General features: G+C 48.2%; 1 protein-coding gene across 6 annotated transcripts in view; it reads right to left on the bottom strand.

Annotated features, from left to right (window-relative positions):
* Nucleotides 1-26,361, bottom strand: part of SMOC2 (SPARC related modular calcium binding 2) — a 154,060-nt gene that overhangs the window by 66,442 nt on the left and 61,257 nt on the right. For 2 of the 6 annotated variants that reach the window (XM_027603678.2, XM_027603677.2), the window contains exons 4-7: nucleotides 26,245-26,344; nucleotides 15,396-15,443; nucleotides 12,224-12,274; nucleotides 10,886-10,960 (exon numbers count right to left, since the gene is read on the bottom strand). In XM_027603678.2, the coding sequence (XP_027459479.1) occupies nucleotides 10,886-10,960; nucleotides 12,224-12,274; nucleotides 15,396-15,443; nucleotides 26,245-26,344 (274 nt within the window). Of the gene's footprint in view, nucleotides 1-10,885; nucleotides 10,961-12,184; nucleotides 12,308-15,395; nucleotides 15,444-26,244; nucleotides 26,345-26,361 lie in introns of all 6 variants that reach the window. The other 4 variants (XM_027603674.2, XM_027603673.2, XM_027603675.2 and 1 more) reach the window with 3 other exon arrangements.

The raw sequence follows: 26,361 nt of genomic DNA on the forward strand, positions 1-26,361 counted from the left end.
ATTCGGATTCCTCCTCAGGAGGAGGAGGAAGGAGGGGAGGAGAAGAAGAAGTTGTTCACGGCGAGGGGAGGAAATTATCCAGCGGGATTAACCTCAAGGTTCGGGTTAATCTCAGGTAAGAGGAAGATGCGTGGCCACCTGGGCGCACGTGTGAGGCCTGCCGCTCCCGCGGCCACATCGGGGCGTGGGGTGTCCCGGGAGCCCCAGGGGTAGCGGCAGCTCGCTCTCTTCCCCGGACCAGGCTCAGCTCCTGTGGCTTCCTGCGGGCAGGACCAAAGCACGAGCAACAAAAGAAAAACAGATGAGCTGGACTTCATCAAAATAAAAGCCCTCATGATTCAAAGGAGCCCATCAAGAAAGAAGTCACGGAACAGGATAAAATATTTGCAAATCAGGTATCTGATAAGAAACTTGAATCAAGAAAACATAAAGAAGTCTAACAACTCAGTGATAAAATGGCCAATAACCAAATATTTAAAATGCACACAGGATTTGAATACACGTTTCTCCAAGGAAGATACGCAAGTAGCCAATAAGCACACGAAAAGTTTCCGTCTTTAGTTACTATGGAAATGTGAGTCAAAACTGTAACAGCACGAGACAGCACACATCACCAGACGGTTGTAATTGTCTTAAAAAATGGAAAGTAACAAGTGTTGGAGAGGTGAGGAGAAACTGGCACCCTCCTGTGTTGCTGATGAGGACCCAAATCAGTACACCGACTCTGGCAGTTCCCGCAAACGTTCAATCCAGAGTCGCCGTATGGCCTAGCAATTCTACTCTCAGCTAGGCACTCGAAGGAGGGGAAAACTATGTTCACCCAACAACGAACACACAAATGTTCCGAGCAACCTTGTTCATTTGCCAAAAAGCAGAGGCAACCCAATGTCCATCAGCTGATGAAGGGAAACATAAAATGTGGGTCACCACTCCACGGAACATTATTCAGGCACCTGCTAGAGCTCGGATGAGCCTCATGAACAGCACGCTGAGGGAAGGAAGCCGGGCTCAAGAGACCACACGCTGCCTGACTCCACCTGCATGAAGGCACAGGATGAGCACATCTACAGGGACAGAAGGAGTTTAGTGTTCCCCGGGGCTGGGGGTGGCCAAGGGGAGTGACCGCTAGTGGATGTGGGGCTTGGGGTTTAGTTGGAATGATGAAAATGTTCTAAAGTTAGACGGTGATAGCTGCACAACCCAGAGACTATACCGGAAACTTCAACTTTGTCCCATTTGGAAAGATTTGCTGGTAGAAATAGTGCAGGGCTAGCAAAGCTCTATACTACTCGCCCAACACAAAAAATTGCACACAGCTGGGGAGGGAGGGCCCGCAGGCAGGACTCACTCAGACGAGGACAGCCACGGACAGAAGGCCCCCTCTGCTCTCCCTGTGGGCGAAGGCAGGAAATCCAATCTCGTTTAACTGTAAGTCATTTCCAAGAAGACCCTCCCTTGCTCATGAGCTGAATTGATTCTGATTTACTCTTTAATCTAACTGATGGGAAGACCATAGAGACAGATCATGGTTATGTTCTGTCAAATTTCTCTTCCTAAGCATGAAAAGCAAGGAGAGACGTTTCATTCGAGTTCATCCTTCAAACCACACCAGGATTCAAGACAACCCATGAATTTCACTGCAACCAGCAAACCCTCTGTCGGGGCATCTGTTATTTGTCCTTACAGTTTCTAGCTCCTGATTTCTCAGCACGGGTCTCTAGTAACTTTACAATCAACACAACGCACGGGATTCCCAAGGAGCATCCTCTTGTTATTTGCAAAGTCGGAGGCTGACCTGAGATGTGAGCCACTGGGAACTGAGTCCATCCTGCGACTGGCTGACACGGATGACCCCACTGGCCGGCGGGGCTTTCACACCCATGGTCCGATTCCTGCCTGTTCAGTCGGCACACTACGCTTTGAGGACGAGTTGCTGACACACAGGGAGAGATAAGCTGATGAGGGTCACGCAGAGGGAACCCCAAACCAGCCCCAGTGCCCTTCTGGGCCCTCGGGTCGTCACAGAGCCCAAGGGAGGTTCTCGCAGCAGCTGAGATTCTGCTGGAAGAAAGGCCACACCTAAGTTGCAGCCACCCAGAGAAGGGACAGTCACCTGCTCTGTTTGCGGTGTTCCCACACACGCCGTGTGTGTGCACGGTGCCCCAAAGCCCTTCACGGCACGCGGTGCACCTGCCTCTCTGCAGGCGCCTCCGCTCGCCCAATGCATCCCTTACCGTGTAAATGGCAAGGATGGTGCAGCTCTGCTTTCAGTTTCCAGAGTGAAGATGCTGACACATTCCTCGTCCTCACACCTGTGGCCCATCCACGGGCCTGACACCTGCTTCTGCCTGGTGCTACTTCCCATCACGACACTTCTGTGGCCGCTCCCACCCCCCAGAGTCCCGTCCTGCACCCGGTCAAGAGCTCACAGCAGAGGCACCACGGCCAGGCAGCCCAGTCTGCTCTCAAACACAGGGACAACTTCCAGAGAATGGGACCAAAGTCATTTCATGGCAAGCCCCCTGGCTTTGGAACCGAACACACCTGTCTGATCTGCAGTGCAGCGGTAGGAAATCTGGAACCCCAAATCTGGGCTAAATCCAAGCATCTGCTACTTAGGGATTTTGGAGACATGAATTAGATTACATTATCCATTAAAACACATGACATTTTGCCGGATGCATAAGCTTTCTGTAAATTGTAGCTATGGTTCTATTTAATACCAGACCTCATCAGTTCAATGGAGAAGTAGATGCACATCTTTACATGGTGAGAGCATGAAGCTTGGATGAACACACGGCCGGCACGTGTTTTCAAGCAGCTTGGGTGTGATGTGCTTGTTCTCATTACTATTTCCTGCACTCACAGTGAAATGTTGCATCCCGGTTATTTAACCACAGTTTGGATACTGAAATCTAAGAATTACACATGATTCAAATTAAAACTCCCCTTTACAATTGGAAAAATTGAATAAATTCAGTTAGGCACACTTTGGGATAGATCAATATTTTTTGAAATAATATACTTTTACAGTCCACATTTAAAAGAAGTTACTGGATTTATTTTAATACTTAAATCTCTGCAAATAACCAAGATTTTATCACCTAAGAATCTAGTTGGTATCTTGATGTAATTGCAATCCTGTGTTTGAAAAACAGAACAAAAAGGAAATGGGAGAACGAATACTTTAAAACTTAGAACGAAAAGAAAACATAATGGGTATTACTTTTTCCCAAGGGAATGCAATTTACCATGATTTAAAGCAGAATCAAAAGATAATTATCTTCTGGCACTAATTTTAATATGTGCAATAAAACAAAAATGATCAACTCCGAAGAAAGCAGAAGAATGTTTCCACTGAGGGGGTCCCATAAAACCGTGGAACACTGTGGGCATCACGGACATCCCCTGGATGTAAAGCAGAGCCGTTTTTAAGAGTTCGGGGAGAAGGAAACATTTTTCTCAGAAGTGGGAGGACATCAGAGAGGAGAAATGGGCCCCACGTTGCCTCCCGCCCACATGCACTACTTGAAAAGACCAGTGAAACCAGAGGCTTCTCAAGGCTGCCCCGCCGGCCCCAGGCTGCGCTCTCGCCTGGGGTCTCCGAAGGGCCATCTCGGCGCCCAGCTTTTGGAAGAGCCACAAGCCGAGAGAAAAAGACATGCTGCACTGCCGACTTCAGATGCGAAACAGTGACAGACCACCAAGTGCCACGGAGTCTGCCCTGGGGACTCTCCCTCGGAGCTGCTCGAAGAGCCTGCCGGTGCCCCAAGACCCACGGCCCCCAGGGTTGGACAGCGCCCCGGGTTGGCGCCCCACTAGGGCTAAGTGGAGCGCTGTGACGCAGGCCCGGAGAGGAGAGCTCGGCCATCCGGGACCCGTGCGGGTGCTCACAGCTCCAGGGGCCAGGCTGCCTCTGTGCTCACGGCCATGGGCAACAACACTATCTCCCACAGGGGCACGTCCCACGGCGGGCGCGGTCCAATCCACCAGCAGCCCCAGGTCATTAAAGGCAGTGGCCAGAAAGGTCAGCCTGTTGCCCCAACACAGAGAAAGTTCACAACCCCTCACCTTCCCCCAGAGCAGGACAGAGGGCACACAACTGATGCTGGGCCCACATCCTCCGACTGACCACCCGGACGTGACACACTGTGGGCCTGAGTCTCACTTGCCTCTGGGCACAAGTCAGTGTCCACATTCGGGGAGGGACTTAACTGGAACGTGGGGGCCCCAAGCAAATGGTGGCAGGGTTCCCTTGGTCTTCCCTGAGAGGGCAACCGCATCACTTGCCCAGCAATGCGGAATTCACCCCCTGCCCCCTATGCCATGCCTGCACTTGACATCTGAGGCTCCCCTGTCCTACTGGGAGAAGCCCACTGAATTTTGAGGGCAACCTGCTTCACTCGGGGCCAGCTGATTTAAATGTTCATCTACAAAATACCGTCTCAGAAATATCTAGTGTGTGGCCAGGCAGCTGGGCTCCGCTGGGCTCCGCATTCAGGCTCCGCTCACAGGGGCAGGCCCAGGATTGTGTGGAGGCGGCTAGTAGGGCCTCGGTCGCAGGAATTCCGTCCTGAGATGCTGGTATGACGGACCCCCAGGGACCTCCTCCTGTGCCGGAGCGGAGGATGGGGCAGTTGCCCGTGACAGGGGAGTGTGAGCTCTGGGGCCCACATGTCCTTCTGGCAGCCCCCAGCTTGGGAACCCTGGACTAGACCGGCCCGGTGGGCACAGAGCTCAGGCTGGGTTTCCTGATGGGTCTAACAACTCCCAGCATATAATTCTTTCCTCTCCAACTTGCAGAACCACTAGCCACTTGGTCTCTTGTCTCCCTGGCCAGTGATCACAGGTCCCTGGAGGCGGGACGGTCACCAAGGCAGGGAATGCCAGAGGCCTGAAGGACAGAGGCTTCGAAGGCCGAGCCGAGGGCAGGAGCTGAGGCAGGAGGGCGGGGGGTGCCGGGTGGGGCCTGAGCCGCATCACTGTGCACACAACTCAGGCCACCAAGTCCGTCTCTGTTCCCCCCTGGGCTCTGCTTTTGCTTTGTTCCCCGCGGACTGTGTGGTAATGGAGTCCAGTGGAGCCACTGCCCAAGGGAGCGCATACCCGCTGTGCCACGAGGCTGACTCAGGGCAGAGGCGACAGCGCCCAAGCCCAGGTGGACAACTGCAGAATCCACCCGTGGGCCCCAAAATGACAGAACTCAGAGGAGAAGTAGGCGTCAGGTCTCCCACTGGACAGAACACCCTTGGGTCAACCTGCGGGGGCCGGGCCCACGGTGACAGCGAAGGGGCAGGCCTGAGTCACGCAGAGCTCGCCCGCCAGCAGAATGAGCCTGTCGGGGGCCTTCCCGCCACGGCTCCAGGTCCTGCTCCTCACTCTGCTCTCACGGAGCCAAAGCCACAGATTGCAGCCGGGAGCTGACTTCCTGCTCCTCCAGGCAAGGGGGGTGCGAGCCGCACCCCAGGCCGGGGCCCCCCGCCTCCCCAGACCCTGTCCTCCTTCCAGAGGCTGACGGCTAGAGCCAGCTGGATGCTGTCCGCCGGGGGTCCTCCCCTCGTCTCAGCTCCTGGACGCTGCACGTGACGGCCCCCGACACCGACACCCCAGAAACAGATGCTGCCCTGGGCCGCCTGCGTCTCTCAGTCCCCGTATAGCCCCCTCGCCTGTCTCTGCTTCATCGGGGAGCTCTTGTGCAGCCTGGGCAGCCAGGCCCTGCTGGAGGTGGGAAGCTTGAGGGGAGCTGGAGCCTCGTCGGGATCAGTGGATACAACCCTCATGGTTCTCAAATTAAAAAGCACCTGCAGCCCCTGAGCAGCCCCTCCGGGGGAGAGGGTGCTGTGCACTCCCCAGAGTTCCATCCACCCTGGTGCCCAGTGCAGGCCCAGTCCCCTTTGAGCCCCAGCCCCCCTGGCCTGTTCCTAGGGCCAAGCGGATGGGGCAGGAGTGCACACGAGGGACTGGCACACAGCTCCCCTGCTCGAAGGAGGGAAGGACCGGCGGGAAGCCGTCAGCAGACGTCTGCTGATGCTCCCAAACCTCCAGCGCCTCACACTGACCCGCAGAGCCCTTCCGCGCGTGCGGTCGGTGTCTGGAGGGGATCGCTCTGATGTCACGGAGACAAATACGAGACTGGGAGGAGGATGACCACGGCTGTTCACTCCTAACTCAATCACAGTCATCTCCGGGGTTGGTAAGATTGTGCTTACTTTGGTGAAAATATGTTCAGGAAAAGACCCGAGGTAAATATCTAAAATTAACACCTACGTTCAAGCAAGAAAGACAGTGTCTGCAAGTTCAAAGAGGGACGTGGCCAAGTCACCCCGTCTCCCCCCAGACCGAGCCTGTCCTGAAGGTGGGGGGCCCGCATGTGCGCGTGCTGCTTGGAGGCCAGAGCACGAGGCTGCGGACGGCAGCGAGACTGTGAGACCCCTGGGTGATCGGGTTGTCGGAGGGCTCAAGGGTAGGCTCATGGATCTGCTCGTACACAAGGTACCAAATTACTGTTAAAAACTGTAAGGAACCCAGACCCGTGACTCGACAAGACAGACGAGCCGTAATTGTTGATTATGTGGGAGGGTAAGTAGGGCTCAGGAGGTGGGGGGCGATCCAGGGCCAGCAGCACCGATGTCCCCAGAGGAATGCAGACTGAGGGGGACAGAGCTCAGTATGAAGGTAGGAGTCCTGAGGAGCAACGGGCACACCCGAGGTGCAGCCAAGGCCAGGACCGCTGGAGGGGAACGCACAGCCTTACCCCCGGCCCAGGTAGCAAGTATACACCTGCGCTCACCTCAACCTTGTGGGGCTTTCATCCTCTCAATAAACCTCACAGACTACTAGAACATTCCGAGTGAAGACGCTTATGTCCATGCAACTTGGTTTCTTCTTATAGGACAGCACATTTAAAAAAAATACATATCCACCTGGTCTGCCTGGAGTGAATTACTTGTCTGTCTTGAGGTCCATTTCTTCGATTGTTACATTAAGTGGGTTGAATGAGATGATCTCTGGGCTTCTTTAGCTGTAAGATTCCATAATTGCATTAAAGCCCATCCATTGTGTAAGGCATTTTCAAAAGCTTGTCTTCTCCATGAAATGTACTAAGTTGAAGAAATCCCAGAAACGGCACTAAGTCTCTCCATTTTTCTGAGAATTGTTTTTTTTTTCCTTTTCCTTTAATTCATAAAATGAGGGGGGTGGGCTACAGGGCACAGACGGTCCCTTCTAGCTCCAGAGATGCATGATCTATAGCATCCAAATCAACCCATTTTCCCGAAACTCCTGTTCAGTTCTGATCAATATTGCGAACAATATTGACTTTCTGTTCTCTAGTATGAGAGCATATTTGGAGAGGTTTCTTGTTCAGAAACCTCTTACTCCTTTCACATTCTATAAATGAACTTTGCATAATTCAAAGACCATATGTTACAAAACCTCTTCTGTGGTAAAATTTTGTGATCAACTTTTATATCTTATTGGATAGAAATAAAATAATATGATAAAATTATTCAAGAAAGTAGTTGAAACTCTCAATTTTATATTGAGAGGGAAAATTGAGTAATACATTCCTTTTTTTTTAAAAGATTTTATTTATTTATTTGAGAGAAGGCGCAAGAGAACACAAGCAGGGGGAGCAGCAGAGGGAGATGGAGAAGCAGACTCCCCACTGAGCAGGGAGCCCAACGTGGGGCTCCATCCCAGGACCCTGGGATCATGACCTGAGCTGAAGGCAGATGCCTAACTGACTGAGCCACCCAGGTGCTCAATACATTCTTAACTAAAACACAATTTTACGTTTTACTCATTGATGTATAATGATTCACATAATGGGAGTAATTCTCTTCTTGCTAAATGAATCACCAAGAGACTATTTCATTTATATTTATATTGAATTTTGATTAAAAAAAGTGCAGTGGTCAAACTGAAATTAATTCTCTTTTCTAGTTATTTATCTGGTTTTGTTGTTGTTGTTTGCTTCATTTAGTTTGTTTTCGGGAAAAATGTAATGATACCATCAGAGAGCCAATGGAACCTCATATGGTAAAACTCTTTACTAATTTAATAGATAAACACTTCTTGAGTACCTACTATGTGTAAATGTTCATAGGCAAGAGTACTACATTTTCCTCTGCAGGAAAGGTTCCTCCTAATGAACTCCTTCACTGAACTCTCCAAAGCATCCTAACTATAGGTGTACAATACACACTCATTATACATGGCAATCATAGTCTATGTATTTAGTAGCAGAAGTAATATTCTATTATTTTAGCACAACTCACAGGGAAAAAAAAATAGAGGGACTTTTAATTGATAAAGAAACATCAGAGCAAGAGAAATACATTCCCAGTCTGGCCTCTTCCGTGAAAGAGCATGAATAAATAAGGACAAACAGCTGATTTTTAAAAAGAATACAGAATAATAAACAAATCACAAATTATTTGTGCCTTATTAAATAAATGTGCCTACTTCTATCATAGAAGATCATTAGTAAAAGTATCTTTTAAAAATAAAAATTAGAGGGGCGCCTGGGTGGCTCAGATGGTTAAGCGTCTGCCTTTGGCTCAGGTCATGATCCCAGGGTCCTGGGATCGAGTCCCGCATCGGGCTCCCTGCTCCTTGGGAGCCTGCTTCTCTCTCTGCCTCTCTCTCTCTCTCTCTCTCTCTCTCTCTGTCTTTCATGAATAAATAAATAAAATCTTTAAAAAAAAATAAAAATTAGGGACGCCTGGGTGGCTCAGTCAGTTAAGCCTCCAACTTTTGATTTTGGCTCAGGTCATGGTCTCAGGAACCTGGGAGAGAACCCACATGGAGCCTGCTGGAGATTCTCTCTCCCTCTCTTTTAAAATAAAAAAATTAAAAATTAAAGAAATAAAAAATTAAAATTAAATACAAATGAAGCTCGTTTTACATTTGAAACCTCATGAACAACAGTGGTTGTTATGCAAACCTTATGGGTGTTTGCTATTTCATTGTTAGACTTAATTAATGAAATACTATTTTAATATTGTAAAATACCAGTTTTGTCTTTTTTCAGACCCTCAGAAAGACTTTGTATCTAGACAACTGACAGAATCCAGTAATTTCATGCCCCATGTCCATAAGTCAATTGAACGTCATCTTTTTGTGTTCTGCTCATTTAGGCGGACTTAAATCAAATTACAGTATAGGGTGGCTTAGGTAAACTGGCATTTCCTGAAACATCATTTTCAGCCCCACCACACATCGACAGCCTGGCCCGCTGCTGTCGGCCTGAAAAGAGCCCGTGACGAGTGAAACCCAGAGATGTGCTTGCTCCATGAGCTCACGAGCAACTTACTCTGTCCAAATCTGAAATCATGTCCTCTAACAACTCAAATTGCTTTTATAGAGAAATGCACATTACCAGTGACATTATTCAGAATAATTTTGCATGCGTTCTTCAATTTAAGCTCGGGGAATGCCACATTGCTTCTTCCATGAGAAGCTTCCATGATCCAAGGAAAACATACAACGTTTTGTTCATTCCCCATGCACTAATCACATGCCACAGGGCAAACCTAATGAGATCACTTTTGGAATTAGGGTGACAAGATTGAGCAAAACTAACTGCCCATTTCTACAGTTCCTAAGAGAAGGATGCACGTTGATATCTTTATACAATAGGAAAAACTTTTCGCAATCACTTCTGAGAAAAAAAATTCGAATTCTAGAAATATGATTTAGATTCCCCTGCCATTTGTACACATGTATCTGAGAGTCAAAACTTGGATTTTTCCCCTTCTCATCTCAGCCCTGCAGGAGCTGTCGCTGGAAGGGGTGCAGGTCACGTCCTGGGCAGTAACAGCGTAGCTGAGCATTAAGACGTGGGGCCGGAGGTAGTGAGGCAGTGAAAGGGAACGTCACCAGCAGAAGTCGCACAAGAACGCACGGGCCTCGTTCCGCGCCGACCCTCCGATTGTGCTTCTGCGGCTCATTCTTCAGGTCGCCCTCTGGGTGGGGAGTCAGTGACTGTTCCCACCTAGAGAGTCTGTCTTGGGACTTCCAGGTGGGCTGCAAAGCAGCAAGACTCGGGGCTTCCCATCAGGAATCCTCGGAGTGCGTGTAAGGGCACAGTAGGGGAAAAGAATCAAACTATTCTTAGTAACCTGAACTTTGAGAAACCTTCTGAACTTTTTTTTCTGTAAATGGGCATTAAAACACTCCTGAAAGGAAAACATGTAACCACATTTAGCCAAGCTGTGGCTCTAAGGCTGCTTTTGTGAATGCTAATGGCTTTTACCTGAGGCCCATCACAGAACATTCCCGTTATTACGGAGTCTGTGGTCCCTTTGCAGCTGGATACTTTAAACCTGGAAGGACACTTTCTTTCAGTAAGTATTTATAAAAAAAAAAAAAAAAAAAAAATTTTTAAAGCCAGAGGAAACACACACAATCCACTAAGCGCAAAGATCACAGAGGGAGTCCACTTTCACGAAACCAGCAAAAGTTGAGAACCAGACAGGAGGCAACCCGTCACCTCTCTAAACGTCAAAACAGCTTTAAAACGTAAAAGTCTGCCAAACACTCCTTTGTAGCAAATCAATCCACATAGTTTTGAGAATTTTGAACTAAATTAGCCAAGTGCTCGGACATCTCTGAAATTAGGTCAAAAACAAACACTTATTATCAAATACTTCTATTTTTATACCTGAAGCTATCGTTTGCTTGACATTTTCAGAGAACAGAACATTTAATAAAAACACTAAAATCTGAACTACATTTTAGTGGTCAAGTCACAAGAATTATTTGCATGACTCATTGAAAACTGCAGAAAAAGATGGACTACGTGCTCAACTTCCAGAAAACAAAAGCACTTCCTACATCTATTAAAGCACTCCTCACAAAGTGACGTTGGGCCCCCTTTTACCTGAATTCTTATTGGTTTTGTTCTGCCGACTTTTAACTTGTTCAGTCCAAAGCGTGGGGTAACGTGATGCGATATCTAATAAACCAAAACAAAATGATAATTATTTTTAATGCATCATGAAAACAGTCTCTCAATTAAAGATCTCAGTAGGTAACCTAAAAGCCAAAAAGTCAGTGTGTTCAATAAATACATATCATACATTTTTAAAGAAACCCTTAAAATGATTATGTGTGTGAGACAAAAGGAAAGAATAATAGATGTTTTTAAAAGTTGAGCATTTCTTTTCCCCTTTCTTCATCCGGAAGTGTAAATAAAAGTTATATGGATCCAGACTGGCTCCACTTAAAAGAAGTGGGTTTCAGAGAAAAGCCCTGACAGAAACAGACCCTCGTGTGGTAAAGATGGGTATTCACGCAACACACGAGGTTTTGCTCAGGGAAGATTCAGTACAAACTACAACGTGGAAGATATAATTCTGCATAAAACATTTCAGGAACACATCCTTTCCTGCAATAGCATTAATCAAACCCCTGAGGGTTAGCCGTGTGCGTCAGTCACACTCAAGGCCTGAGGACCTGTGGCAGAGCCGTGCTCTGCGGCTCTCAGCCCTTGACCTCAGACCCGTGACGTCAGCGTGCTCGTCTGTGAAGCAGCATCTGAGGACTCCGTGAGCTAATGACACCATGTCGCATTTGGGGCCGTACAGACGTGAGCCATTCCTACTCCTGTTCTCTACAGAGCACCGTGTAATTCTACCTTTCAGTCTCTGATTTATTTATCATGTGCATTCCTTACACTTTGTCTTCAAACCCTCATTCCTTTCAAACTGAGAATCTATGACCCATTGGCAAATACCGACGACAATTTATGAAAGGCCAAGAATAGGAAATCCATCCTTGCCATGATTATAAAGTTCAAAAACCCTTTAAAACACACACATGCATGTGACTTCACACATCTCGTCTCATGCACCACATTGTGGTGAACACACGATGGGAAAGACATGATGTATGAACAGGGAACATGATGTATGTGTTACACCCTTTTGAAATAAATACTTTATGTTATCCAAAGTATACAATTTCAACTCATAAATTTTGATTAAAAAAAAAGACCTTTGGGTGGTGCTATATGAAAGCACCATGGCCACACTCATGAGCCTGCTCCAAAGTCACAGGAAAGACAGCAGGAGCCCTCATAAAGTTGCAAGTGGCCAAATCCAGTCCCCTTCGAGTGGACTGCCAGCAGCGTGACTTGCCCGCACTTCCCAGGCCCATGACTGCCCCCGTGTACACCCACCTCCTCCCCCAGCCGGAGCCTGTTCTGTCCCGGGCTCACCTTCTTCATCTCCTTGAGGTTGAGTCTCCAGCGCTGGAGCTGTGGCATCATCTGAATTCAGAACGGAAAAGATTTGCAAGGAGACTACAATTATGAGAGTAAGTTCAGTAAGTGTGCATACAGGATGGAAGCTGAGGGCTTGCATACACCCCACACATCAACAAAAACCACCACCCCAGGTGCACAGGTAAGCGGAGCCCGGCAGGGGCTCCCTGAAACTGCACAGCACCCTTGGTGAGCTGCCACGTAAAGTGAGTGCAGGCTGGGCCCCGGGCCCCTGAGGGAAGTGCCGGGCTAGTCCCTGGGAGCTGGAGCAGCTCGGGCCAGGTGAGGAAGACGCAGAAATAACCTGAGCCAGGGAACATAGCATGGGAGGGGACTCACGTCGGCAGAGTCAGCGAGTTGGGGTGACCAAAGAGACGGGCTGGGGCGGGCTGGGGGAAGCCAGATATCGTTGCTCTGCACCCCCCCGCCCCATTTTCCCAAGTGCAAGGCAAGGATCAAAGAATCATAACTGACTTGCTGCCCTGCACACCCCTGCACCATCAGCCCCTCCGTCACCCCTGCAGGAGCTGGAGGAAGGATCCCATGGAGGGACCAGAGTCAACGTCACAGAGCGGGGGACAGGCGTGTGTTAGAGTTATCACTCTATATCATTTCTTTGGAGGCATAGATCCCAGTGGATGATCTTTATTTAATTTGTAGAAAAACTGACTGTGGGTTCCCTGGTAGGGCATAAGTTTCTAGAGAGTTCTGAGACATAGCAGGAAGACAAGGAGAATGAGCTGCTAGAAGTCTGCTCTGGATGAGCGGGGCCCCTGCCAGGGGTGCAGTCACAAGGCACTTTGTGGGGCTCCCAAGAGCCAGCCTGGTGCTTTTCACTCAAGCTTGCTCATGTGATTTTGTTATATAATAATTTCAGGATTAAAATACAATAAACAGTGGGAGAGATAAGGACCAGCCATAAGGCTTATCTGTGATTCATGACTTTCCCAGATGTCTGAAGAATAAAAATGAAGTTTCTCATAAATTCTTTTTGGGGGAAAACCAAAAGACTTTTTTAAAAAAACTTTAACACAGAACAATCTTTTAGGGAAAAATGTTTCCTTTCTACCAGAACACTGAAAAAAAAAGTAATGTTGCCTATTTGAGAAACCCAAGTTCTAACACTGATAGTAACTATAAACCCATTGACCATTTTGTAATCTCCTCCAGAAACGAAAATTAAACGGAGGACATAGCTACAGTATACTTAACATATTTAGAAGTCCTTTGAAATGACATCAATCAAGCACATTATTAGTGTTGGACATTTTTACTGAGGCCTAGGCAGGTCACCACTGTAGGGCCACCAGCCTGTTCCAAAAACACTGGGTCCGAGCCAACCTAAGAACTCAGCCCAGCTGACTCACGGCGGGTGAGGCTCAGGGCACCGTGGGGAAAATGATGCTGAGGGAGCTGCCACAGGCCTCCGTAACCCCCCAACTCCAGCACCAGGGGCCCTCATGTCTCCCGGCCCTGGCCCTACCCCTGCTGTCAGCGTGACGCCCCTCCACCACCGTCCACGCTCGGGGCCTGTGTGTAGTTCTGTCCCAATGTAACAAACGCATCAGCACCTCCTGAACTCAGCCTCAAGAAAATGAAACAAAACGGTGGAGAGCTGTGTGCTTTCCGTTTTCCCTACTAGAGTTTGCAAAGGCCTCGTTTTTATCCATAAGCCACATGTGTGGCTGAATTTCAGGCATTTTTCTCTGTTGTGTGCACGTCTGTAGATCAAGAGCCTTCAGCAAAAGGAATGCATTCCTGCCTTAAATTAATTTCTGTGCCCACATACCAATTCCCTAGGGATTTTTTTTTTTTTTAACTTCTATAGCAGGTTCAGCAATGTGCTGCAAGGCCCTGCATCAGGAAACTGGGTCTGAAGAAGTGTTTCCTTTTGTCAGCTCTGCCCTTGAGCATCTGACTGATGTTTGTAATCATGAATATTGTCCCTTCCTCCTCTTTAGAAAATACTGACATGCCCACCCTGGGACCTTACAGACCCAAATCCAAGCTGTTCATCTAACATTCTTTTGCAAATGTAAACCCTCACTCCAGTCAGCATTCTGACTCTGCCTGTACCTTCTTTCCCCTAGAAATTGGGCTATTTTCCCCAATTATGAGGTTGCTCTACCCTCCATCATACCCGTCCCTATGCCCACACCTTCCATGCCCACCCACCGCCTCCCCTTTCACGAGACTGCTCTGCCCACACTCCCACCGCGCCCCTCACACACCGTCCTCACAGGCTGATGCTGTCCCAGGTGCCTGTCCCCTGTGTTTATCTTCATAACTTAAGGGACTCCACTGTCCTCCGAGGGAGGGACAGCGTTTGCCATAGCCTCAGTGCACGCTTGTGGCAATGGACTTGAGTGAAACTCAGGTCTACTTGGCTTTATATCACTTTCCTTTATTACTGGGTCATATATTATAACCTACATCAGAAAAAATAGAATTGCCTAAAATTTTCATACTAAAAATGTTTTATTTTGTCTTGAAAGCGACTTCTGACTTTAAAGGTTGATATAAGATAAAGGCAGAAAACACATCCCTGGGTCCACAGGACAATGACTGCGGGAAGGGCAAAGAGAAAAGTCGGGGCTCGTGGAAGGTCATGGTGGGTGCACCACCGCCTGCGTGAGATGGCCCAGGTGCTATGGAGTGGTTCCGGAAACGAACGGCTAGCTGCTCTACCTGGTTCTTGTTGGCCCCAGTCCCAGAGCACGTGACTGTCACAGGCGGGAAAGCGTGCCCCTCTTTCTCATGAGGAAGCTTTGAGATGTCTTTCTCCGCGGCCCACAGTGACTGCCATGCTCCACAATTACATGTAGAACCTAACATCACACTGGAGCCCTCCCCCCGGGTACAGACTCCAGGAGGCACCTGCCAGCAACAGGGGGTCCCGGCACAAGCCACGCCTGAGAGGCCCTTACGTGGGGTGCGGGGGTTACCTGCCCAGCACCTGCAGATCCCTGGCCATCCAAAGGGACAAATACATGTGTGTTGAATGAGTAAGTAATTAACTGTGTCAGCTCTCCCTATCACGTAGTCCACATTTAAATTTTAACTTAAGGCATTGATTGAATTAGCTGTTATATATTATCATCATAGAAATTCATTTTAAGATAGTTACCTGTTTTTCCTGTGCCTTCCCGTTGGGGTACCTTTTCATTTATGGAACCTAAAAGGGGAAAATAAGGAATAGATTATTTTTGGCTCTCAAAGGGTCACCAACAGTTGTTACGCAAATATTGGGTTGCCCTTTGATTAGTTCACAGTGCTTGTCACTTCCTAGTTAAATTACACGAGGCATCTAGTACCCTGAGGTGACAATGTCATCTGCAGTCACAGGCCCCCAACTAGCAAACCGAAGATTAGTTCCTACTTCTGCTGCTAACTGGTTGGCCATGTACATGAGGACACACACACTCTAATATGCAATATATCATAGTTTCTTCACTTGGAAATTGTCCTAACCCCCTTAACATACATTGCCATATTGAGGCAGCAGAATGAATTAGATTTAAAGAGGGAAACATTTTTAAAATAATAAAAAGTTATGCGACCAAAGATAGATAAAACCCTGGTTTGAGCTGGATTTTGTCCTATGGGAAAGAAAACGGAGGAACTGCCTTTTTGTGGAAGAATGCAGGAAAAACATGAAGGATGTCGAAGTAATTCAAGACAGCACGTCTAACACTTATGTTAAACTGAGAGGCTTGCCTTACAAATGTGAGGCGTGAGCTCTCTCTTCCCCATTCGCTCAAAACTGCAACAAGCACTGTTTCCCTCGCCATTATTACACCCACTCGAAGGAATAAAAAACAGAAAATTCTGCTCAGAATGAATTTGGAGTTTACCTGCTGATCGTGTTCGGAATCGTCCATGCAGGATTCACTTAGAATTACCACAGTCTCGTGCTGGGGTGCACTCCTTAGCAAAAGCATCTCATGACACAGAACGTGAAACCCATTAACTTGTTTTATAATTTTGAATGTGACATTGAAATACAAACCAACACTTATGCCAAAGATATAAACTGCATGACATTTAAGAATGTTTATCCTCTCTTTCTTGGAATTGAACAGTAATATAATAGGAAATGCAGCAGCAGTTCATCATAGGAAAGGATCTCACAGGACAGAGAAGTTAACACAACCTTGCGCAGACCATTCATTCTCTCGAAGTACTGGCGGAAATCACGTGAAGGTGACAGGTTCTCACATCTTTTCCCAGATTAAGTCATTACCTCAAGGAACAAAATGCACACAAAATAAACCGTTCCCCAGCAGGGGGTCCACCACGGACTTCCCACCCAGCTCCTCCGGCTGTGAGTCTAAGAATCAACTGAGCGACGCGCATTTGGAAGTTTCAGTCCTCCAGTGGACGAAAAGGTCGTGGTGTGCCCACTTCCCAGCTGTTCCTTCTGCCCCTGCGGGAACGACGCATGGCCTCTGGGCTTCAAAACACAGAATTCTACCTCGGCTAAGAACCCCCTCGCATAGAAAAAGGGCCCCAGTGTGTGGCCTTCTCTTAAAGCTTTTGGGGCCCTACTTTGCTGGCTTTTCCCTTCGAGCCTCTCTCCACAAATCCAGATTTCTTAAAGAGCTTAACTGTCCTTAGTCGTCAGCTTACTGTTATCATGTGTTTCTGCAATGAGTCAAAAAATGTTTTCCATTTTGGAGTGGAAATGGTAATATTTCTGACTATTCAGATTTTAATAGTCTGAGATAAATGTAAATATCCGACATAGTCATTCGATGCCCCACACGAGAGCGCCTCTCCGCTAAATGAAAGCAGTATTTTGTAATCAAAGGCTTGAGGACCACAAGCTGTGGATTCACAGGCTGAGCGGCCAAGGCCCCGGGGGCATTCGGACAGTGTCCCCCTGCACCCTCGGGCACGCTTTCTCCCAGAACCACCACCACTGAGCTTGCGCACCAGCCCCCGAAATTCACTTGGTATTTACTCAACCCAGGCCACACAAAAATAATTCCATCTTGTTCTTAATAGTACGAAGTGATTTTAAAGCAGAGTCAAGTGTCCTTGGTAACCTGCGCCATGATTCAAGTATTTTGCAACACAATTTAAAGAAGATCCAGAGGTGCTGCTTATTTTACCTTCCTCTGGACAAAAAGCCTCCCTCAAACCTCACCTCCTTCCCTGTAATGTCCTGTCCCCAGGAATGTAGAAGAAAGCTGAACATCACTCTCCACACAGCAAAACTGCTATGCCAACTAGAATCCACGAACCCAAAACCAGAAAGCAGCTCTTACGCTTTCCTTACAGTTTTCTGAAGGATTTGCTGAAGAATTCCCAAGAATTTGGGACAGGTGAGATTCTAGGATGTAGGTGTGGAAAAGGGCTTCAAAAGGGGGGACCTGGGAGACGGTGAACAGCTTTGTAAGCCACGGGCTGGTTGGCTGCACCTTCGAGACCTGATCACGGCTCATGGACATAAACACCGCTCCTCAGATTCATCTCTCAAAGGACACAGTTGAAGTCCCTCCATTGGTGAGATCTCATCCCATTTAAATGCTATTTTAAGAGGTGGCTTTTTTAGCAATTAGGGTGTGCGTTACCGGTGAAGGCAACCACCAAAACACAATGTGGGGGGATCAACACCTGCGGTTCACAGGGAAATCATGTGAGCTGTAGTTCCAAGCACCTGGTTCAAATCCAGCTACACTCAGGCATCCCGTCTTGTTGCCGGAACAGCCCTGCCGGAGGGTGCCATGTCCTGCTGAGCGTTGGTCGTCTCAGCAAGCGCCTCCCCCAGCTTTGGGACCAATGAAGGTGTGTGTGGCCCGGGCAGAAGGGAGAGGGTTAATGACGTCACCCGCTGCGGGCGAGCACAGGTCCAACATGCAGAACGGACGGCTCCTTCAGGGCCCAGTTAGACAAGCCACAGTGATTCATCCCTTTCTGGAAACTGCACATTCAAATGCAGATTTACAACACCGCATGGCTTTGCTTCAGAAAAAAAAGAGACACAGAATGGGGGGAAAATAGAGAAACGGAAAGGAAGGGACAGTGGCTCTGTTCCTCCTGCATTTTCTGGACACGCGTCTCTCCGCTGTAACTCTGAGTAACCCGGTCGGTGCGGTGCTCTCTGAAAGCAGTCTCACCGCCCGCTCCAGGCCTTTCCTCCCGCCGTGGGACAGGCCAGCGGGCTTTTCTCAGGCCCTGGCTGGTTGTGTCTGCCCCTCATTCCCTGGTCAGAATAGCCTGCAGTGCCCTGAATGATCCCACAAACACCACAAGGCCTAGCGGTGCAGGGAGAAGGCAGAACCTGCGCCAGAGAACAAATTCACTACGTGCCAGCTCTGTGACCCTGGTCAGGCGGCTTCACCTGCCCCAGCCTCCATTCCCTCATCTGCAAAATGGGCAGTGTCAGGAGTATCTGCTCACTGGTTGAAGGAAAACGGCAGAGAAACCAACAGGTTAAGAGGCACACAATGAACGTTCACCTAAAATACCTCAGGCGCTCCGTCACCCATCTGGGGTATATTCCACCTGTGGCCTCTGTCTTCACATAGGAGTGTTTTATATGCAGAGGCAGTGACAGGGTCTGCTCATGACAGACACCAATGCTGTGTCCACTCAGAGTAAGCGGTCAGGCAGGGCACCAATGAGCCCGGGTGATGACACCCGCTCTCCGTGACCATGTCCACTCATTCATTCAACACATGCTCATTGTGTGTGGCCGACAAACAATGCAAGAGATAAAGCACTAAAAAGTTTCATCTACTTTGGGGAGATAAGTGTGAAATGGAAATTACTGAAATAACGTACACTACTGTCGTGCACACAAGATGGAAACCAATGATGACATCAGAGCACTTGGAAACCTGCCAGCCCCATACTGCTCTTTGGTCAAAGGCCAGCCCTACAGAGGGTTCCAGGCGTAGTCATGGTTGAGCCAAGGTACACAATGGGAGCTGCCTGTACCCAGTTTTTAATAAATCAGTATGGCACAACTCCTGCCTGGTTACCTCCCAGGGGTCTTGGGACACCCAAACCCATCAACACTGGTGTCAAAGCTGAGAAACGGGAAAGTCCAGAGCACATCATGACCTCCCATAGATCACTCCGTGACTGCGCAAACGCTGTCAGGCACAACAACTGTGTGCTGCCCCAGCCCTCCCACGTTGGACCCAACACTGTGGATGATGTGTGTCCTCTACTCTTGCTCCACAAGACCCATGCTAATGTCCAGCAGGCCCTACGGTCTTCCTTAGGGCAACACAGCAGCTTGCCCTCATGGTCGTGGCTCATCTGATTCAAAACCAGTCAGACTGTGATGCTTACTAGGTATTAGTAGATGGTGCAGAAGCTACTTTAGCGAATCCCAAATGTCTCCCGTATGGAATGCTAGATACTATATACCTTTTATATAGAGACTATAACAGTGGGAAGTAACACCTCACACTAGCAAAGCAATGGTTTTCTATATGCCGTGACCTTAATGACCATAGATTTCTGTTAAGTGTCTGCAGAATCCTGGCTTTAAAAGATGCACAGAGAGGGGAGCCTGGGTGGCTCAGTTAAGCGTCTCACTCTTGATCTGGGCTCAAGTCATGTTGCTGGACATGGAGCCTGCTTAGGATTCTCTCCCTCTGCCTCTCCTCCCGCCCCACGCTCGCATGCGTGTGTGTGATTGCACATGCATCCACCGTCTGGAAATTTTATCTGGAATTTTATATACCCTGTGTTGGCTATACCAAATTCTTATTTTATCTCATTAGGGATGTAAAATGAATTTCCCAGAACTTCAAAAATTGTCACAGTCATCCCTGATGATTTCTATTTTCCTCGAGAGCAAATCTCGGTGAGTGACGTCTATACTGCAGCCTGGCAGCCACAGTAACCCCACTCTGGTTCTCACCCCAGTGGCCCACAGGCTCTGTCCTCGGTGCACCTTCTACTCTTGCTAAAGCTGTCTGTTTTTATTCCATTGCCAGTATGCACTGAAATATTTTACTTTACTATCATTTTTCAGGAAGAGAATTGTTAAGCCTAAATGAAAGCCAATTTGAGGGAAAAAAGGGCTCCTTCTGACCGGTAACCCTGCAGTTCACACAAAGCAACTCTGAATTTGCATTTCAATAATTTGTACAAAGAAATGCTCCAGAGACTTGAGAAGCCAGGTGTGGCTGTGTTGTTGATTTCAATACTTGGAAATTCAGTTGTTCTGGGTGTTTCTTTCAAATTCCTCAGCTGCACAGGTTCCTTCACTTAGCGCCAGGGAAATTCATTAGTGAAAAATGAAAAAATAGTTAGCTTCTCTCTATCAAGTGAACATTTTCAGAAATGATTAGGATATTCATACAAACGTGAAGCACCCCCGTTTCGGGGAGAGGCCAGAACTGCCGGCATTGTGGGCAAATTCGAGGATCACAGTTAAACTCATGTAGACGATGTATTGAGAGGCAATCCGATCTAACCCCGAGTCCTCTGCCATTCATGCTGAACCTTCCCAAACCCAACAGAGAAGTTGCTCAGATAAGCAAGCAGCCCCAGGAAAGGACCGCTAACTTGCTCATTCCTGTCCATGGGAATGCAACACCTCCAATAAGCGACACTGAAGGAGAGATAACACTTGACGTTATAAAACTTGCCAGGAAACGAGCAGGGCCGGAGAGCTGGCTTTCTGTCCTGCGCCACGAGAAGGCGCTGGAATGCGCGGAGTGGGGCTGTCAGGTTCAGCAGGACCGCCATCCTGCTCGGGACAACTCTCTCCATAACCGACCCTGGTTTAAGAAGGGGGTGGGGGAGCAGCTCTCAGGCGGGCCTCCGTCACGGATGCGGGACTTCTCCCCTCCTCTGCTCTGTATCTCCACGTCTGTAGCTGACTTCAAACACATACCTCAAGCTGAGCTACATATGAAGATTCTGGGGATATTGTAATACGAAGAATTCTTGCATGTAGGTTCAGCTTACAGTGTCTCAAACTGCTTTGTACTCATGCCAGGAATAAGCTCTTGGCCATGGTGCATAGTTACAGAAGGGAGATGAGATTAAAAACCCTAAAGCTATTTCCAAATAATAGCGAATAGGCGAGGCTACAAAATCCTCCCTTGGAGAAAAGGCCTTTGTTTCTGAGTTCTACTCTGCCCCCAGCAATGTTAGTCTTCAAACCTTTAGAAGGAAGAAGAAAAGAAAAAGAAAAAAATCCTTACAGAATAAATATAAATCAGTGGTGTGCAGATGGAGGCATGTTGACCTGGCCCCTGACCAGCACAGGGGATGTGGGGGAAATGTTCAGTGGGCTCCCTATCACTTCCTTCATCCCCAGAGCCATCTCCCATGCAAGAGAAGACCCTGAGCAGAAAGCCATCTGCAGACCCAGGGGTCTAAATCAACGGGGCTTGGTGAGCATATAAATCTCCAAGCCATGAGCAAGAAACACCTGCTTTCAGGCAGGGCAAAGCCTGGACTGCCTTTGGAGGTGGCTCAAAGAGCAGCTTCTTGGTCCTAAATACTTCTCAAGGCAATGTGCTGTTTGCCATGGACATGAGCGCCCTCCAGAAGGGACAAAGCTCCTACCACCCTCCACGCTTACCTTCCGTGCTTGCCTCAGGAGCAAGCGCAGCAAGGAGGGAAGCAAGCAGCCACACTGTCAAGAATAAATGTGGGAGCAAAATAGTTCTGCCCCATTTTTATGTCAGGCCAACGTGTCCCTCTTTTTCAGAACTGTCCTCGCCTGTCCACATCCTCAGGCAGCAAGCCAACCTCTCCCAGCCGTGACATGTGTGTCTGCAGGGCCCTCAACAGACCGAGCTCGCCTTGCCTGGCAGATGCTCAATAGATTAGTCAGCAAGGAAAGACGAGTGGATTCCTTGGGAGGAAGCTAATGTTGGATGCTCTCCGTGAGTTGCTAGGTGAACTGGTCACATACGCTATGATTTACTAAAGCAGAATCTCACGACTCGTTAGGGAATCGCCATGTTAGGCCATTCAGTGGTTGGAAAGCGTGTGTCAGCAGGGGTCTCGGGAGGGCAGGATCCGCCACCCCCAAACTTGCCTCTCCACGGAAGCCTCTGCCTCTCCCCGCCTGAGTGCCACTCACTCCATGGCCATGGCTGGAAAGACAAGGCTGATGACTCACTAGCTGTGAAAGTCTGAGCAGAGCACTCAGCCCAAGGGACCGTCCTTGATCAGCGCAGATTAAAACCAGTGGTGGGTTTTCAGAAGCACGGAGGAGCTAATGTGCTGGGTGGGGAGCAGCACGTAGCTTCTTGTCCTCTAAGTACCTTGCCGGGGCCGGACAAAACCTCCATGTGCTCGTGGATCTCACACCTGGAGCTCTACATATTCTAAGTAAGGAGTTCACGGCCCATGAATTTACATTATTGGATTTGGCAGAAAATGTGAGCTATGGAGACAAAAAGAGTTTTAAGCCCTAGCTCTGTTCCTTACAAGCACGGAGGCCTTGGGCAGAGTCCCCACCCGTTAACTGCAAGGTAATAGCACTTCCTATCCGGGCGACGTGACACCTGAGGGCTGGCGGGTCCCCTCGTGCGTGGGCAGGGGCGGTGGCACTGGCAGGGGACAGCAAGCCACCACCCCCGCTCCTCCAGCACATGGCCAACGGCAGACGGGAACACCGGTCACCCCCAAATCCTCACCTAGGCCTCCTCCACCCTGTCCCTCCCATGAAGCCACAGCGCGTCCTTTCTTCTCTGTCCCTTTCCCTCCATCCAAACCTTCAGGTTGATGTATAACTTTGGGAAGGATTCAAGTCAGTGTGCTACTTCCTCCAGGGACATCTGCATTTTTAACTCTTTAACTCTCTTTAAATCTGTGGACTTCTGCACTCCTACCCATAGACATGCATAGACATGCACTCCACCCATAAACTATTGTCAAAGATCCAGAGAAGAAGCTTCCAGGGCAGGAGTCACCATGCGCCAACCCCTCTCCAGTCAAAATGCTCCCTTCCCACCTGCAACCGCTGACCTGATCTTACCAGAACCCCTTCCTCACTGTCTTTGTGGCTCTGGACGTTCCGTGCCTGTCTCCTGCTGCAAATATGAGTGCACGTCCCCGGAGCCACGCCACATCCCGTCACCTACGCGTGGGGGGCAAGCGGATTCTGCACCCGCAGCGCCCCCAGCGGGGGAGGGTCTGTGCATCCGTGTCCTCACCAGCACATCACACATCACTTTTTCATTGCTGCTAATCAGGGTCGGGGGTTGTGTGGAGGGGAAATCTCACTGCAAAGTTAATTTGCATTTCCCTGGTACTAATGAGCCTACACACTCTCTCCTGTGTTCACGGGTCATTAGGTTTTCCTCCTTTATAAAACTCTGTCCAGGAGTTTTGACCATTTTTCTGCTAGAGTGTCTCATCTCATTGTCCTTATCAATTAGTAGGAATTTGGGTATTTTGTATTAATGGCTTAAGAATACATAATTATGGAATAAAGGAATACTTCCCCTTTTGAAGGGCCTTCTGGGAGAAGCAAGAAGGTGGAGGATTTGGGGGCAGGAGATCGGACACCTCGCTAACATGTGGATGTCTGCTTTCCTCCCCATGGCTTGCCTCACCGTGTGTTTGCACATGTTCATAATAAACACACACGTGCATGTTCTAAGTGATATTTATAGCCACATTTTAAATCTCTTGTCACATTTTTATAGCATGTATTTATAGGGTAAGCTTGGTGTGAACTCCAGGGCAAAAGATAATTGTTGAACCCCGAGGCTTACCTGATTTTAATAAAACGGATGAAAACCACTCCCATCGTTTACAGCGAGTGGATAATGTGCACTAGCCATAGGACGCACCCTCTCATTTACCAGTGAAGAGACGAGGATGTACCTAGAGAACAAGTGCCTGGCTCTTTGCAGATGAAAAATGTGACCCTCTGTTGTGACGTCAGCATCACGATCCCATGTAGAGTCATGCCCTATCGCCCTGCTTTGCTCTGTTATTTGTGAGGCTCTGTCAACATCTGGGAAGAAGTTAAAGTATATTATGCAAAAGTTTGGCATAAAGTGTTCTTGCGTGTGTGTGTGTGTGTGAGAGAGAGAGAGAGAGAGAGAGAGACTGTGTGTGGGTGTGTGTGTGACTGAGCACTATGAGTTTGTGTGTGCATCATGCACGCATGTGTGAGCGTACTCGTCCCGAAACTCCCCGGCCTCAGACATTCTCAACAATTCCCCAAACTCTGCAGAGTTTCTGAGCACAGGCACCTGCTCTCCTACACCCACATTCCTGCAGAATAAAAGCATGATGCAGTGGGGGGTTAGGAGAATTTTCCATAGTGCACTGGAAGTTACAGAGCGTGCCCATAGTATGAGCAGCTGAGAGGTGACCCAGCCCCGAACTGCAGCCCAGAACTGAAAAGAGATGCTCACTTGCAGACAGCAAGTCTGAGAGCAGAGCCCCCAACCTTCACCACAAGTCTGACCTGACCTACTGAGCCTTGCCCACAGTCCCCACAGAAGAAATACCAGACTTTTAAGCACACTGTTTTCCATAATCCATCACGTGGACCAGAAAGTCCACATGGACTGAAGCATTTCTATATAGTCAAATTGTAATTTCTATAATTATAATTTCTAGTACCTGGTTGAAAAAAAAATGTGTAAGTGGACAGTACAGTGGTTTGATTCCAAAAACAAAGTACTATTTGGAGAATGTAAGAAATTCAGCCAATTTTGTACATGGCTTTCCAATAAAGATCTTTCAGACACAACTTAATTTTCTAACAGTATCACTAAAATCACAGAAATGGGCATCCCCCCGGCTTTCTCCTTCGTAAAATAAAGCTGGGTGCCTAGTGGTGCCGCACACCCGAAATAAAATGCGTATATGACAGTATCTGCCAGAGTGGGGGACACACAGAGAGGCAAACTGTGTGTGTTCATTTTCCTCTTTCTTTCATTTACTCAACGAGTTCATAAAAGAATTATTAGGTGCAAATGTTAGCTCACTAAAAATATTTGTCAGCAATTTTTAGCTCTTGGATAACCAAAGAGTTTTTTTTAAAACAAATATATTTTAATTTCACATGATGCACACCCCGTGGCTTTTAAGTGATGACCAGTCACTGGAAATATTAGGTTTCATGTTACTGTTAATTACAGATGTCATCATGCTGAAACAGTTATGAGTTCTGCCCTGTGCCTTGGCTCCTGGTGTAAACGTCTGAATCATGGACAGAATTCCTAATTACAAGATGTCTGACCTTTAAAAAAAATAAGTCTAAAAGTAAATCCTAAATGCAAATGTTTCAACATTTTACATGAAAGATCAGGAACATGCTTTGTGCTTCATTATCACCATAGCTGTTTCGACAGTTTAACTCAAGTCCAATCTAGGAACCTTGATGCAAAGATCATGAATCCCTTCAGAGACGGTCTGATAATCCCCCCACCCCCCAGCCCCGCCAATTAATCACGACTCAAGCTGTAAAACATTCTCCAGGAAAGATGACCAGAATCATTTATATCATTTTTGGTAAAATGTTAAAGGAAAACAGACTATTTCATAGGTTGTACTCCTGGCGGTAACGCCTTCGTGTATCAGGCCCTCTTAGGAGTAATAACACAAATAAACCATCTGGAAACGGACTTACAGAGAATGATCCTATTCTTCTTTGCAAACATATACATATAAAACCAGAACTTTTCTTTTTCTTTCTTTCTTTTTTTTTTTTTTTTTTGTGCCAAAGAAAACATGTGGTGGTTTCCACTGCTGACTACAGTCCTTGTGGTCATTCCTAAAAAACTCAGAATTCTGAATCAAAGAACCTATCAGAGTTCAGACAAGATCTGCCACTGGTAAAACTGTCTTAGAAACAGTTTTCACCATATTTTAGGCTTTGTCCCGCGACAGAAACCCAGTTCCTGTGACTCCTCGCAACCACCTACACTGGATTTCTTTGGAATTGTGCGCAGACACAGGCGGGTGACCCGAATGACAGGGGACAGGGCTCCGTAGAAGGCTCGGCCGCACCCTCGCGGACCTACCCGGGCACCGGGGCGTCTTGTGGGCCACAGCCGTGCCGCTGACGGGCCTCCCGTTGGGCGTGACGCACCAGCAGTATCCGGTGTAGCTGTGACACTGCACCTGGGGACGGCGGGACA

The sequence above is a fragment of the Zalophus californianus genome, chromosome 7, assembly GCF_009762305.2.
Source record: "Zalophus californianus isolate mZalCal1 chromosome 7, mZalCal1.pri.v2, whole genome shotgun sequence".
Lineage (NCBI taxonomy): Eukaryota > Metazoa > Chordata > Mammalia > Carnivora > Otariidae > Zalophus > Zalophus californianus.